General features: G+C 53.3%; 1 protein-coding gene across 2 annotated transcripts; it reads left to right on the top strand.

Moving 5' to 3' along the window:
- Positions 1–383: 383 nt before the first annotated feature.
- Positions 384–7,823, top strand: LOC126931047 (keratin, type II cuticular Hb5). 2 transcript variants are annotated; one of them, XM_050748761.1, is made up of 9 exons: positions 384–879; positions 2,692–2,900; positions 3,494–3,554; positions 3,698–3,793; positions 4,446–4,610; positions 4,877–5,002; positions 5,388–5,608; positions 6,359–6,390; positions 6,811–7,823. In XM_050748761.1, the coding sequence occupies exons 1-9, from the start codon at positions 460–462 to the stop codon at positions 7,002–7,004; spliced, it is 1,524 nt and encodes a 507-aa protein (XP_050604718.1). In that variant the 5' UTR covers positions 384–459; the 3' UTR covers positions 7,005–7,823. The 2 variants fall into 2 exon arrangements, with proteins under 2 accessions (XP_050604718.1, XP_050604719.1); XM_050748762.1 differs by lacking the exons at positions 384–879; positions 2,692–2,900; positions 3,494–3,554 and adding an exon at positions 3,441–3,474 and having other exon boundaries at positions 3,678–3,793; positions 6,811–7,076.
- Positions 7,824–13,429: the final 5,606 nt, after the last annotated feature.

Raw genomic sequence — 13,429 nt, 5'->3', positions numbered from 1 at the left:
CGGGACCCTCCAACCTCTCCCTTGAGACAATGGCCCCGGCCTGTATCCCAAACCCAGCCACCCCCAGGCTGTTGTGGAGTTCAAATCCGTCTCCAAGTGTGGGTTGAGGCCATCTCACAGACAGACTGTGAGAAAATTAATTACTTAATATATGTAAACGAGCTTTGAAGATGAAAAGTGCAAACGCAGTCTCCTTAATAACATCTTCAAGACTTCACGGAGCCCCAGAGTCGCTGCTGAGCTCACCTTTAAGATGAGTCCGTGGGGAGTTGCTGGCAAACTTCCCAAGCCCATAAACAACATAAAATGGCTTTTCACTCCTTTTATGCAGCCAACCCCAGCTCTCCCCACCAATAAAAGGACCAGGGAGGATCAGAGAGACCAGAAGGATCCTGAGCCTCGCACTCTGCCGCCCGCACCGCCTTCCGCTGCCTCTCAGACTCTGCTCAGCCTCACACGATGTCGTGCCGCTCCTACAGGATCAGCTCAGGATGCGGGGTCACCAGGAACTTCAGCTCCTGCTCAGCTGTGGCCCCTAAAACTGGCAACCGCTGCTGCATCAGCGCCGCCCCCTACCGAGGGGTGTCCTGCTACCGGGGGCTGACGGGCTTCGGCAGCCGCAGCCTCTGCAACCTGGGCTCCTGCGGGCCCCGGATAGCTGTGGGTGGCTTCCGCGCCGGCTCCTGCGGACGCAGCTTTGGCTACCGCTCCGGGGGCGTGTGCGGGCCCAGCCCCCCATGCATCACTACCGTGTCTGTCAATGAGAGCCTCCTCACGCCCCTCAACCTGGAGATTGACCCCAACGCGCAGTGTGTGAAGCAGGAGGAGAAGGAGCAGATCAAGTCCCTCAACAGCAGGTTCGCAGCCTTCATCGACAAGGTGGGTGAGGCCTAAGACGGTCCAGAGAAGCCTCCAGCCCTGCCCTCCCTTGGCGAGGTCCCAGTCTGCTGAGGAGACAGGATGGCTGCCGGTTTGAGGCAGCAGAGGGAATGACGTGCAGACCCATACAGGTGGAAGGGTCAGTTTTCATCACTTAATTCCCGCAGTATTTAATGAGGTTCAGGTGTGGTCTAGAAATTGAGCCTGTGATCCAAAGTATGTGTGTGTGCATGTGTGTGTGTGCGTGTGTGTGTAGCGGTGTGTGTGCGTGTATGTGTGTGTGTGTGGTGTGTGTATATGTGTGAGTGTGGGTACACGTGTGAGCATATGTGTGTGTGTATGCATGTGAGTGTGTATATGTGTTTGAGTGTGTTTCTTGAGCCAAGATGACATAGGACTATCAGAACTGTGTCTGAAAAACCAGACTGGGCAGCAGATGCTGGAAGAGTGGGAGATAACGGGGAGACCAAAAGGCCTTGTGGCTCCTAGCCAGGCAGCCCGTGAAGGGGCTGAGGTAATGCCCAGAGCCACGCTGCCTCCCCCAAGTCCTTCCTGCATCACTCAGCATGTGAGACCCCAGGCAGGTTACTCTGCTGGATAACAGGACCTGCCTCATCCACCTGTGAGGATTAATGAGTCCATGCATGAAACATAATGGCAAATAGCACTCAATACATGTTAGCTGCTATTATCATTATTTTCCAAGGACAGTGGTAGGTGAGGAGGTGTAACAGCCAACCCAGGCCTGGCAGCCCCTTCATGAGAGAGAGCCGAAATGCAGATGGGGAGGTGGCCAGGCTGGCAGGAGGAGGCCCCCTAATGCAGCCAGAGTGTGGAGAACTCTGCATAGCTGTGAGTCTGCTGCTCAAGAAAGGTTTGTAGGGGGAAGCTGGGAGCCTCCTTCACAGGCTCCTCCTGTGTCCACAGGCCTCTAGCAGAGCAGAAGGACCAGCTTTGAGGGTCTAGGATCAGGGTTTGGGGGCAGATGCAGTGACCTTCCCGTTTTCACTCTTTCTTTAGTAATCTGAGTCTATCCTCACAGTGATGGTCTGGGGTGGGTATCAGCATCTCCACTTATCAGACAGCAACTTGGAGCTGAGTGGGTGTATATATGAGCAGCTCAGACATGCTGTAGGGGCAGGCAGAGCATGCCTGTCTCATGGTAAGACTATCACTTACCATGAGCTGGGCATTTCATACCTTGGAGTCTCAATTTCCCCATGTGCAACATGGGTTAAGTAATATCTACATCCCACAGGGCTGTGATAATTGGATGGAATTGTTAGATGATATAGACATAGACACAGATATTAGACATGGATATGTATATCTTAGCACAGGCCTTGGCACTAAGTAGTAAATATTTAATAAGTGTTTGTTGCGTATATGAACAAGTGAAGGACAACTGGTAATTATAATAATAGTTAAATACACTGAGCATTTACTACGTGTCAGGGACTGTTCTAAGCACTTGATACGCATTAACTTGTTCAATCTTCACAAGAGTGCTAAGACAGGCACTATTCGCTCCATTTTAGAAAGGAGAAAACTGAGCCCCAGGAGGTTAAACAACTTGCCCTTTAAAGTATCAAAACTGGGACTTGAAACAGATCTTTGGCTTTGAGTCAGGTTGCTTTCCCTCGCACCCACAACTGCCTCCCTGGGGGCCTGGGAATGGGCCCCTGGAGCCGCAGACACTCAGCTTTATGGCTCAGCCCATTCAGCCAGCACCTGAGGGCAGAGAGAGCTGTGGGAAACCAGGCGCCTTGCGCTAGGCTCCCTCTGACCCTCTTCTCTCCACCTGAATGGCAGGTGCGCTTCCTGGAGCAGCAGAACAAGCTGCTGGAGACCAAATGGCAGTTCTACCAGAACCAGCGCTGCTGCGAGAGCAACCTGGAGCCACTGTTCAGTGGCTACATTGAGACTCTGCGGCGGGAGGCCGAGTGCGTGGAGGCCGACAGCGGGAGGCTGGCCTCAGAACTCAACCACGTGCAGGAGGTGCTGGAGGGCTACAAGAAGAAGTGAGTGCAGCAAGCTGGGGAGACTCAGGGGAAACTCAGAGAGAATGCTGGGAGGCTCTGCCCATAGCCCTCTTGCCACAGATTCTTTCAGATTCCAATAGCAGGCTGCCTGGAACCCAGAGCAGATATTCAGTGGGGCCTAGATGTCTTCAGATTCCTGGGATTCACCTCTAAGACTCCACCCCTGTGAGCCTTAGAGCTACTTCCGGGGAATGAAGAGAGGAAATCCAGTGGAATTCTGACACTCTGTATGTCCCTACCCTTCTCAGCTTACCTTTATGACATGGGCTCTGTGATCTCCCTGCCAATGGAACCAGCTCTCTTGGGACCTAGGATGCACAGATGATTTTAGACTTGGGGGAAGGAATGTGCATTCCCAACCCCATCTCAGAGGCAGAAGCACTGCGGTGGAACAAAGCCAGGCTGGGACAAGGGCTAGCCCATGAATAATACAGAGAATCGATCCTGGAGGGGCCAAGACAACATCTGGAGGGGATTAACCCCTTTTCAATCCCCTGAAGAACTTGCCCAGGAGTTGGGATGGTATTCAAGGTCCAATTTCTCAGCTCCAGCCCTCTCTTTCCCACACCCAGGTATGAAGAGGAGGTGGCCCTGAGAGCCACGGCAGAGAATGAGTTTGTGGTTCTAAAGAAGGTGAGGGGCTGGTCATGGGGCAAGGAGGAGGGGGGCCCATCAGTGCAAACTCCAGCGAGGGGCAGTGTCACCACACTGACCAAAGGCACCTTCCTTTGGTCTCCTCTCACATGCATGTCCCCTCCTCTTTGTCCCACTGCCAGGACGTGGACTGCGCCTACCTGCGGAAATCAGACCTGGAGGCCAATGTGGAGGCCCTGGTGGAAGAGTCTAGCTTCCTGAGGCGCCTCTATGAAGAGGTAAGGGGGCACCTGCCACCCAGCCAGGGAAGGTGGAGAGGTGTTTTGGAGACAGAGGAGCAGTGAGGCAAGGGTGCATGTGTGTGCCTATGTTTGCCAATGTGCAATGTAAGTGTGAAAAGAGCTTGCACATACGTGCCACGGGCCCACAATACAGAGGCCATGTCCAAGTTCATGTGTGTGAGGAGCATGGGGTATACATGTTCTTGGGCTGCTCTGTGTCTGTGACCTCTGCGTGTTGGTGTGCTGCCTGTGTGAGTGCCAGTCTAGAGATGGGCACCAGAGTGTGCATGTGTGGTGGGGGTCAGGATGACTTTGCACATAGGGCATGGTCCTCATTAATGGACTAATAACTCATCCTGGCATCCAAACCCCAACTCCCCTGCTGGGTGACTTTGGATCAGACCTTTTTCACCCTCTGGGCCTCAGTTTTCCCACTTTTAAGGCAGACACTGTTCCCAGATGGCCTCTACAGCCCCTTTCAGCTTTGTTGTTTGTAAGGAGCCTGTGCATGAGCGAGGGTGGTAGGAACAGAAGTCATGTAACCTTCATGACCAGTGCCTGGTCTAGGGAGTGGACATTGCCCCCTGGGGTGGATCATATGGCCCAGATCAGGCACCAGAAGCAAATGCACTGGCTGTTGGCCCCACAGGAGATCCGTGTTCTCCAAGCCCACATCTCAGACACCTCGGTCATAGTCAAGATGGACAACAGCCGAGACCTGAACATGGACTGCATCGTCGCTGAGATCAAGGCTCAGTATGACGATGTTGCCAGCCGCAGCCGGGCCGAGGCTGAGTCCTGGTACCGTAGCAAGGTGAGTGGCACAGGACACCTGCCTGCTAAGCATGGCAGTGGGAGGGATGTGAGGCATCTATTAGAAAAGGCTTCTCTTGCCTGGGAATTCTGATCCATGAGGACAGTACGAAAAAGTCCAATAGTTCTCAGGTTAGGGTGGCCGGGCAGGACTGCCATGTGTGGTTGCACAGGCTGAGCACTGTACAACCTGCACAATCATCCATGGCGCCCTGAATGGATGGGAGGTCCCACCCTGAGCCTCATGAGCATCTCTACTTCCCCCAGTGTGAGGAGATGAAGGCCACGGTGATCAGGCATGGGGAGACCCTGCGCCGCACCAAGGAGGAGATCAACGAGCTGAACCGCATGATCCAGAGGCTGACGGCCGAGATTGAGAATGCGAAGTGCCAGGTGGGGTCTGTGGAGGATTCAAATATTCAGCACGGGCAGGCTGCAGCACCTGGCCCTTAATCAGGCCTCACATTGTGCCCATGAGGAAGCAGGGACCCAGAAGGAGGGCAAGGGCTCTATCATATTTCATAGCACTCAGGCCATGTCACTAACTTCCAAAAGGAGGATCCAGCCCCTTCCTTGGCCACCCTGTGACTGCCATCAAGGAGAGATGGTGAAAAGCCCACCCATCTCCTCCCTTGTGTTCACAGGCCCATTAACTACCTGGCCATAGGCCAACCTTCTCTCCAGGACCCTCCTCTCCCTGCCCTAGCTCCATCAGCTTGGGCGAGCCAAGCTGTGCCTTCTCTCTCTCATCCTGGCCCTCATATCTCCACCCTGATAGCGTGCCAAGCTGGAGGCTGCTGTGGCCGAGGCAGAACAGCAGGGTGAGGCGGCCCTCAGTGATGCCCGCTGCAAGCTGGCCGAGCTGGAGGGTGCCCTGCAGAAGGCCAAGCAGGACATGGCCTGCCTGCTCAAGGAGTACCAGGAGGTGATGAACTCCAAGCTGGGCCTGGACATCGAGATCGCCACCTACAGGCGCCTGCTGGAGGGCGAGGAACACAGGTGGGGCTAAGAGGACTTTGTGGGGTTTCAGAGGTGGAGGCTGTGGTCCTCCAGGAGTGAATTTCCTTGAGCTGAGTGTGAGCTACAACTCTGGCCATGGCTAGTACAATAGCTCCAATAATAATAATGCTAACTGAATGCTTCTGTGCTCGACCTGTGCTAAGTGTTTATTTTATAATCTTCACAATCCAATAAGATAGGTATGATTTTTCCCATGTAAAGATAAAGAAGTAGGCTCAGAATTCAATGCCTTTATCACGGCTGCGCAGTTAATAAGCAGAAGAGCTGGGACCTGCATCCAAGTCTCATGCCTCCCAAATCCGTCCTTGTTGAATAGCTTCCTACTGAAGCTGCTGCGTGGCCTGCCACATAGGCCTGTGTGTTATGATGATGATGCACTTCTATATGCATTTAGCTCTTCATTAACCACAAAGTCCTTTCATACCCTGCTGTATCTGATTCAACTCTCCTTCCTGTGAGCTTGATTGGCACCATGCAGGCTGGTCACCATCACTCAAACTAGGGGCACTGTTCATAATCTTACCTGCTGCTGCTGAAAATCAGACAGCCTTGTCCTCATGGTTAAAACCAGCAAAGAAAGCAAGCATGTAATGCAGATTTGAGGGAGCCCTTCTTCCCTCTCAGGGGTAGACTCTGTACACAGGATAACCCTCTCTGTCCCCAAGCAACCATCAGTCTCAAGGAATCCAACTCAGTGTCTGCAACTAACAGAGTTTTCCTTCTCCCTAGGCTGTGTGAAGGTGTGGGCTCCGTGAATGTCTGTGAGTATCTGCCTGAAATTCTCCTAGAAAAATGGCTTTTTTGATGGAAAAGCTGAACTCATTGGCCTAACCCATGGAGCCTCAAGTGTTCCCCCAACTGTTTCACCCTCCCCTGGCTCCTCAGTGGGGACCATGACGGGTGTTAGAGAAAGCAGAGCTGAGTGCTCTTCACTAGTGTTGACAGTGAGCTATAGGCCATGGACCTGCGACCTGGAAGCTTTGCTCCCCGGGGTCCAGGGGTCCTCACTTCCTTCCTGCCACAGTCCCCTAGATGGACTGTGCGTCTCAGGAACAGGACCTGCGTTGTTGACCACCAATTCCTTGCAGAGGGAGGCAGCTCCTGCAGTGCCCTGGGGCTTGTTGTAGGGTAGGTGAGATCGCAGGGAGCTGCTCACCCCTCCATGTCTCCTCTCTCCACAGGTGTCAGCAGCTCCCGTGGCGGAGTCTCCTCTGGGGGCCTCTCCTATAGCACCACCCCAGGGCGCCAGATCACTTCTGGCCCCTCAGCCATAGGGGGCAGCTTCACAGTGATGGCCCCTGACTCCTGTGCCCCCTGCCAGCCTCGCTCCTCCAGCTTCAGCTGCGGGAGTAGCCGGTCTGTCCGCTTTGCCTAGTAGAGTCATGGAGCCAGGGCTTCCTGCCAACCGCCTACCTGCCTGCATCACTGCACTGAATGGCATGTGAATGTAAAATGTGTGCTTGCTTCCAGAATCTTCCGGATGTTCCTACAGAGGGAAAGACCCTCAGGCCGCTCCCCTGCACCTTCTCATGCTAGGGACATGTGTCCTAGTTGTCCTCCTAGCAGCATTTACAGAGGCGTTCCCAGCCCTTCACTCAACTCCTACTTAGCTCCAAAACACCTGTAGCCAATTTGCATTATTCCCCAAGTTCTCAGGGACAAGACCAGTCCCCCAGCGTAGTGGTCAGCAGGGAAACTCCACCTCCTGGGTGGAGGCGCCATCCTAACCATCCAGCCACAACCCGAGAATCAGGGAGAAAGTCCCTCTTCAGCAGCCCCTCCCCCTGGCTGGGTAGAACGGTCCCCCAGCAAGCACTTGCCTGTTCATTCCCGTTCATGTTTTGCTTCTCTCTCGGACTGCCTTCCTGCTTCTGGGCTAACGTGTTCCAGCCAGGCTTCTCATGTTACCTCGCAGTCAAGAGGCCCATTATTGTGGCGCATTCTTTTGCCTACAGCCCCTGGTTAGGGAACTTTGGACGGGTCTTGCTGTTCAGTGCACCTTTGTACATTTCAAAGAAGACCCCATGGCTGCTCCAGATGCCCCCTTGCTGGGTGGCGGGTGGGGACTGTCCAATGCAGCGCTGGTGGGACAGAGTCCAGCCACTTCCTAGGTCTCCCTCTTATGACTGTCTATGGGTGCATTGCCTTCTGGGTTGTCTCAATCTGTGTTTCAATAAACGCCGCTGCAATGCAAGGATGTGTGGTCTTGTGAACAACAACTTCTCCACTCCCTTCTTGCCTCTTCTGCAGCTGACCAATCCCAGCCCCCTCCCCATGCAGTGTTTCCCCAGTCACCCCCCAGAAACTCTGCCGCTTCCTGTCCACTTCCACAGTCTGATTCCACTTGTTCGCCCTCAGGTCCCTCAGGCCTGGACCATAGCCCAGCTCCCCGCGGATGGCCTCTTTCTCCCCGACCCACCCTGCGTACTCCCAGCAGCCAGAACTCCATCCCAAACTCACTGCTCTCACCTGCTCCTGCCTGGCTCAAGTCACTTCCCCGCACATGTGTGTGCTTCTTATGCCAAATGCAGGCTCCCTCCATCACCTCCTTCCCCAGGTACTCCTCAGCCCTGTCTAACCCCTCCACGCAGCGCTCATCCTCCCAATCATGGACTCCACCCCAAGAAGACAAGTCTACCCTCTGAGGCAGCCCAGAGCCACTCTCTCCTACATACCCCTTGTGGACACATAGCTCATCCCACATCCCTCCTCCCATTTGCCTTTGCTCAGGGCCCTCCTCTGCTCCCCATAGCTACCACCCTCATGCCCACGCCCTCCACCCCACCCCCCTACCCCATCACATAGTGTTTGGAACCCTGAGAATCTCTGGTTCTGTCTCTGCGGATCTGGGCCAAGGATGTCAATGGGTGTGTCTGGACCTGGATCAAGCTGGAAGTTCCATGAGGACAGGAAGTATCTCCTCCTGGCTCTGACCTTCCACTGAGTCCCAGGATGGAGCTCCAAGATATGCCAGGCCTGGGATGTGCTGGATGAATGCAGGCAGCTGGTGCAGCCGGAGGTAGAGACATCCAGTCCCATTAGCTGTCAGTCATCAGGCCGGTGTCTGCCAGCCCCTCCCTGCTGCTGCATCCCACAGCCTCTTTCCCTGCAAGGAGAAGCTAAGGCCCTGTGCATCCTCACTTCAGGCCCAAAGGGCTGTAGCCCCACAGGAGGCTGCTGGCTGCTTCTGAGTGCTCAGGCTGCCACTCTGTTTGAGGTTTGCTAGCAGACACCTGGCGGGCCTCCTCCAAGTCTCTTGCCTGCTGCCTCCTTTCTCCCAGCTCTTTGGGCCCTGACAGCATGGTAACAATCACAATAGGCCAACTTTCAACTTAAGGGACATCATTCACCCACAGGAAATGTCAAATCCCAGGGGCTGAAACATCAGGAAATGGAAATTTGAGCCCCAATTCTGCCAAGACTGCCAGGTCTCGGCGAGTCCTTGGACAGAAAGTGGCTTCTGTGCTTTGCATGTCAGTCTGGGGTCTGTGAGATGAGTGGGTAGAGTCCTTACCAGGTCTGCTGTCTCCTGTGGTTCTGAGATGCCACAGTGAGTCTATGCTTGGGGAAAACAGCTTAATGCTCCCATGGATCTGGGCTGAGCAAACTAAAATGCCAAATCTGATACCCAAAAAATAATGGCACCATGGATTGAAAAGTCTAACAGCCAGAACCTGGGAGATAGGAATAACTTTTTTTGATACATTTCCGTGCTTTGTGCGCAAATACCATTCAACAGATTCAGCTGGCCAGAGGTGCCTTTTGCTTATGGGGAGGTAAGCCTCTGCCCCAGCCCTCCTTGCAGCCAATAGCAAAAACCCATAGCAAGCTCTTCTGGCTCAAAGGATGCTAGGGCTCCTGTAGCTCTCTCCTGATCAAAGAACTATTCCCCACAGAATGCAAAGGGTATAGTCCAAAGGTGACTAGGGATTAACAGAAAGAAAAAATTCTGAAGACGTCAAGTGACCTGAAATCGAGAGATCGAGGAAAAGCCAGAAGTTCAAGAGGCCCAAACAATAAAGTGGGCCATGGGAGTGATCCCAGATCTCTGTCCTGGACTCCCTCCTCCTTAGAAACATCACAAACCAAGCTAACACCAGCATCAGAGAAAATTAGACCTGCAGTCTGTATTCAGTTCTTATGTAAATATTAATGATATCCTTGCCCACAAACACACAAAACTTCCAGAGGATTCGAAGAATGGAAAATAATCCTTTCAAAGAAACAGATACACTTGGGATTTGTCATCTTTTCCTTTCTCCTGAAACCACTAATACTCCTCCACCAATTCTCAACCCACTCTGCTTCAACCCATCCTCACAAACACCTATGCCCAAGAGAGTTCCTTCCCCCAGCCCGTGTTTCTAACTGTTCCCTGCTTCAATCTTTGGGATCTCAGAAAAATAGAATTTTGTGTTACTACTCACCTTAGACAAGCTTAGTTAGGAACACAAAATGACCACATTATCAAGAAAATTACCAAGTGTGTTCTGTGTAGACACGGACATGACCATGTGGGAATTCATGTCCCCTTGTCTGGGTTATTCACACCCCTGCCTCTCTCTGGGAACATAAGCATTAGGAGGTGACTGTACTAAGTGCTTTGCTCATTGAAGATTAGAGCAACGACATGGGCACTAAGCGCCACTCTCCTTGGGTGTAGGGATGGGCCAGGCAGAACAAGCAATGGGATAGGCTTAGTTCACACAGCCTCAGGCCTCCTTCCTGCTTCCCCTAATCCCCAACCTGTGTATGCCTGGAAATCCCTGCTCATTTCCGATTTGTTCAAAAACCGGGGGCTCCCTCATATTGGCAGGAGAGCAGCCAGGGAGTGGAGTGAGGCGGGGAAGCACAGCACTCATAGGATAAGCTTATGCATTAAAAATGAAGAAAATACCCAAGACACTCAGATAAATAGCCACCCTCCACCACCAACAAAAAGGAAACACAGACCCTTCCCCATTCGACAGTCCCATGCCCCAGGGCAGTGAATGTCCCCCTGAGACCCCCAAAGTGTCGTCAGAGTCACTGGCGACCCTTTTAACCTGGCTTTACCGCTGCTCGGTGGGATCCCCACTGTGATGGGCAGGCTGCTGCAAGACCCTTTGGTCCGGGAGACAGAGACAAGGGGAGCACCACCCTACTAAGATAGACCTCGGTCAGCCCAGGTGAAGTCCCTGCCTGGCCATTGTGGTCCCTGAAACAGAGTCTGAAGGCATCAGAACTGCGTGGCCGAGGAGAACCGTTCTAAGGCTCTTCTCTGTTAAGGCGCCCGTGCAGTGCTGGCCCTCTGGGTGCGACAGACTCGGGATTGGAAGGCGAGTCACAGTCCAGGCCAGCAGGACTTCCCTAGCCTCGGTGGTTCGCAGGTCACTGGGGTGGGAACAGTTTACAGCCTAACAAGGGACCTGCAGGTCCTCCCTGCCGGTCCCCACTTTGGTCCTGTCTCCCGTTGAGGCCACCATTGTCCCCCACCTCCCCACCCACGAGAATCAGGGGCCGCCCTACCCCCACCCTCCTACCCCCACCCTCGCTTTCCTCGCGGTCGCCCCGTGCCCTGCCCTGCCCGCCTGCCCACCTCACGTCCGGCCACCAGGTACCCTGGGCGCATCTCCAGATGCACGGCGCGGCGACCCTCTGCTGGAACCCCGGGATCAGATCCTCAAGGGCCTTGCGTCCTTGGCTCATGCGAGGTTCCCGCCTTGGCGCCTCTGGCCCCGGACCGGTTCCGGAGTCATCTGCCGTCTGCCAGGATCCCGCCGCCCGCGCCTCCCTCAAATGCGCCCGCCCTCCACACCTGGGCCCTGGCCGCCCCGCTTCGCCCCTGCCCGAGAGCTCCCCGCGTCCCGCCCGTAACCTCCAATCCCACCCAGTGGTGAGGGGCCTGGAGGGACAGGAGGGCGAGCTGGACGCGACCCGCCCGCCGTTTTGAGGTAGTGGGCAGGGTGTTTGGGGGTTGTTGGCTGCTCAGGGCTGCCCCGTGACACGCCCATAGCCCTTTGGCCAGGGTCGGCGCCCTCCTCTCCGAAGTCTAGGTGCCTAGTGCATCCTGGCGCAGAGGTTTCTTAAAGACCCTAGGGGGTTGCCCGTCGGCAGTGAGTGGGATGTGGGGAGTGAACCCACGGGTAGTCAAAAGGCCAGACCCTGCTCCCCCAGACTCCGCCCCTAGGCCAGGGTGCCACACCATTGCCTTAGCGGGTCCGGAGCTGGTATCGGAAGGTCTGGCAGTGTGCCTGCGCACCTTGGAGAAGAAAAGGAATAAAATAAAATAAAAATTTAAAGACTTTTCCATGTCATGAGATCAGATATGCATTCTTGTGGCAAAAATTTTTCCTACCCAGTCAGGCTTTAAACAAAAAAAAAAAAAAAAAAAAAAAAAAAAAAAAAAAAAAAACTTTAAAAAAAAAAAGTTCCAAATAAAATAAGGTGGGAGCAATAGTTCTTCCTGTACAAGTGAAAGAAAATTGACCCTCAGAAACCCCTGTCTCCATTTATCACATACAGGTGAGACAGCCCTAGGTAGGACTTCTAGGGAACTGTCAGTTCAAGAGTAGGCCAGACACAGAGTTCACCAATCAATTGCCTCTGACCAGGTTGGAAGGGCAAATGCCTTCCAACCACGGGTCTGAGCTTTGATCCTGGGTTCCTATACAAGAAGCTTGTATTAACCGCCCCACAACACGATCTGTCCGAGATCCTTGGAGAGCAGAGGGTATGGGGAGATGTTTCTACAGATGCTTCTAGGAGGTCCTATGTGTCACCTTCCATCTCGTCTCCAAAGTGTCAGACAGCTGGTGAAGGAGCATCAGGCAGAACTCCTCCAGGAGCATCTGATGAGCCAGAATTTTTAGCCTGAGGAGCAATTAGGGAAATGCTGTGGAAACATTTATGAGCAGCGGCATTCCCCAGACCTGAGTTGGAATTCTGGACTAGCTGGGTAACTTAGTAAAGCTACTTCTTTGAGCCTTAATTTATTTATATGTAAAATGAGGATAATATTCTCGTTGCTGTGAGAAATTAATGAAATACATATATAATGTGTCAGACACTTAGCAGGTGTTTAACAAATACAGGCTCCCTTCCTCACCCCTTTTGTACCTTTGCCCCCAACCTGCCCTGGTGTGTGTGTGGCCCAGACTGTGGCTCTGACCTTTTAGCATAGACAAAGGAGAAATGCAAAGGGGCTAGACCGATCCAGTGAGGATCGGAGGGACAGTTACTTCCATGGCCAGAATTATTTGACCCTCCTCTTCCCTCTACCAACATAAACCTGTGGTTCTCAAGCTTTAGTTCTTCTAGGAATCACCTGGAAGTTTGTTAAAATACAGATTCCTGGGTTCATCTCTAGAACTTTTGATTGAGAGTTCCAGATGGAGCCCACGATCTGCACGTTTAGCAACTACCCCACGGGGATTCTGATGCAGGTGGTGGTCCGTGGACCACATTGTGAGATGCACCAAGACAGTCAGGGCTTTGAGTGGGTTGGAAAGACAATGAAGGAGGCAGGCATTAATTTGGCACCTAAGAAAAAGTCTTTTGTCATTGATATTTAATCGAGCACACCAAAAGAAAGAAGGAGCCATACAGGAATCATGCAAATACAGTGAACTTCCAGGCAACCAACAGTATAAACCCAGCTGATTAGCCTCCGTCAGTCTTTCAATCTGGACATATGAATAGTTGGGGAACTCTGGGAATATACAATCTCTCAGAGCCAGTGAGAAGCCCAGCTCCACACCCCCACCGCCCCTCCATGCTGAGGCAGCATCTGGAGCCCCTCTCATCCGAGGGCAAAGCACA

Source organism: Macaca thibetana, chromosome 11 (assembly GCF_024542745.1).
Source record: "Macaca thibetana thibetana isolate TM-01 chromosome 11, ASM2454274v1, whole genome shotgun sequence".
Classification (NCBI taxonomy): Eukaryota; Metazoa; Chordata; class Mammalia; order Primates; family Cercopithecidae; genus Macaca; species Macaca thibetana.
This window is presented reverse-complemented; position numbering and strand designations above follow the sequence as displayed.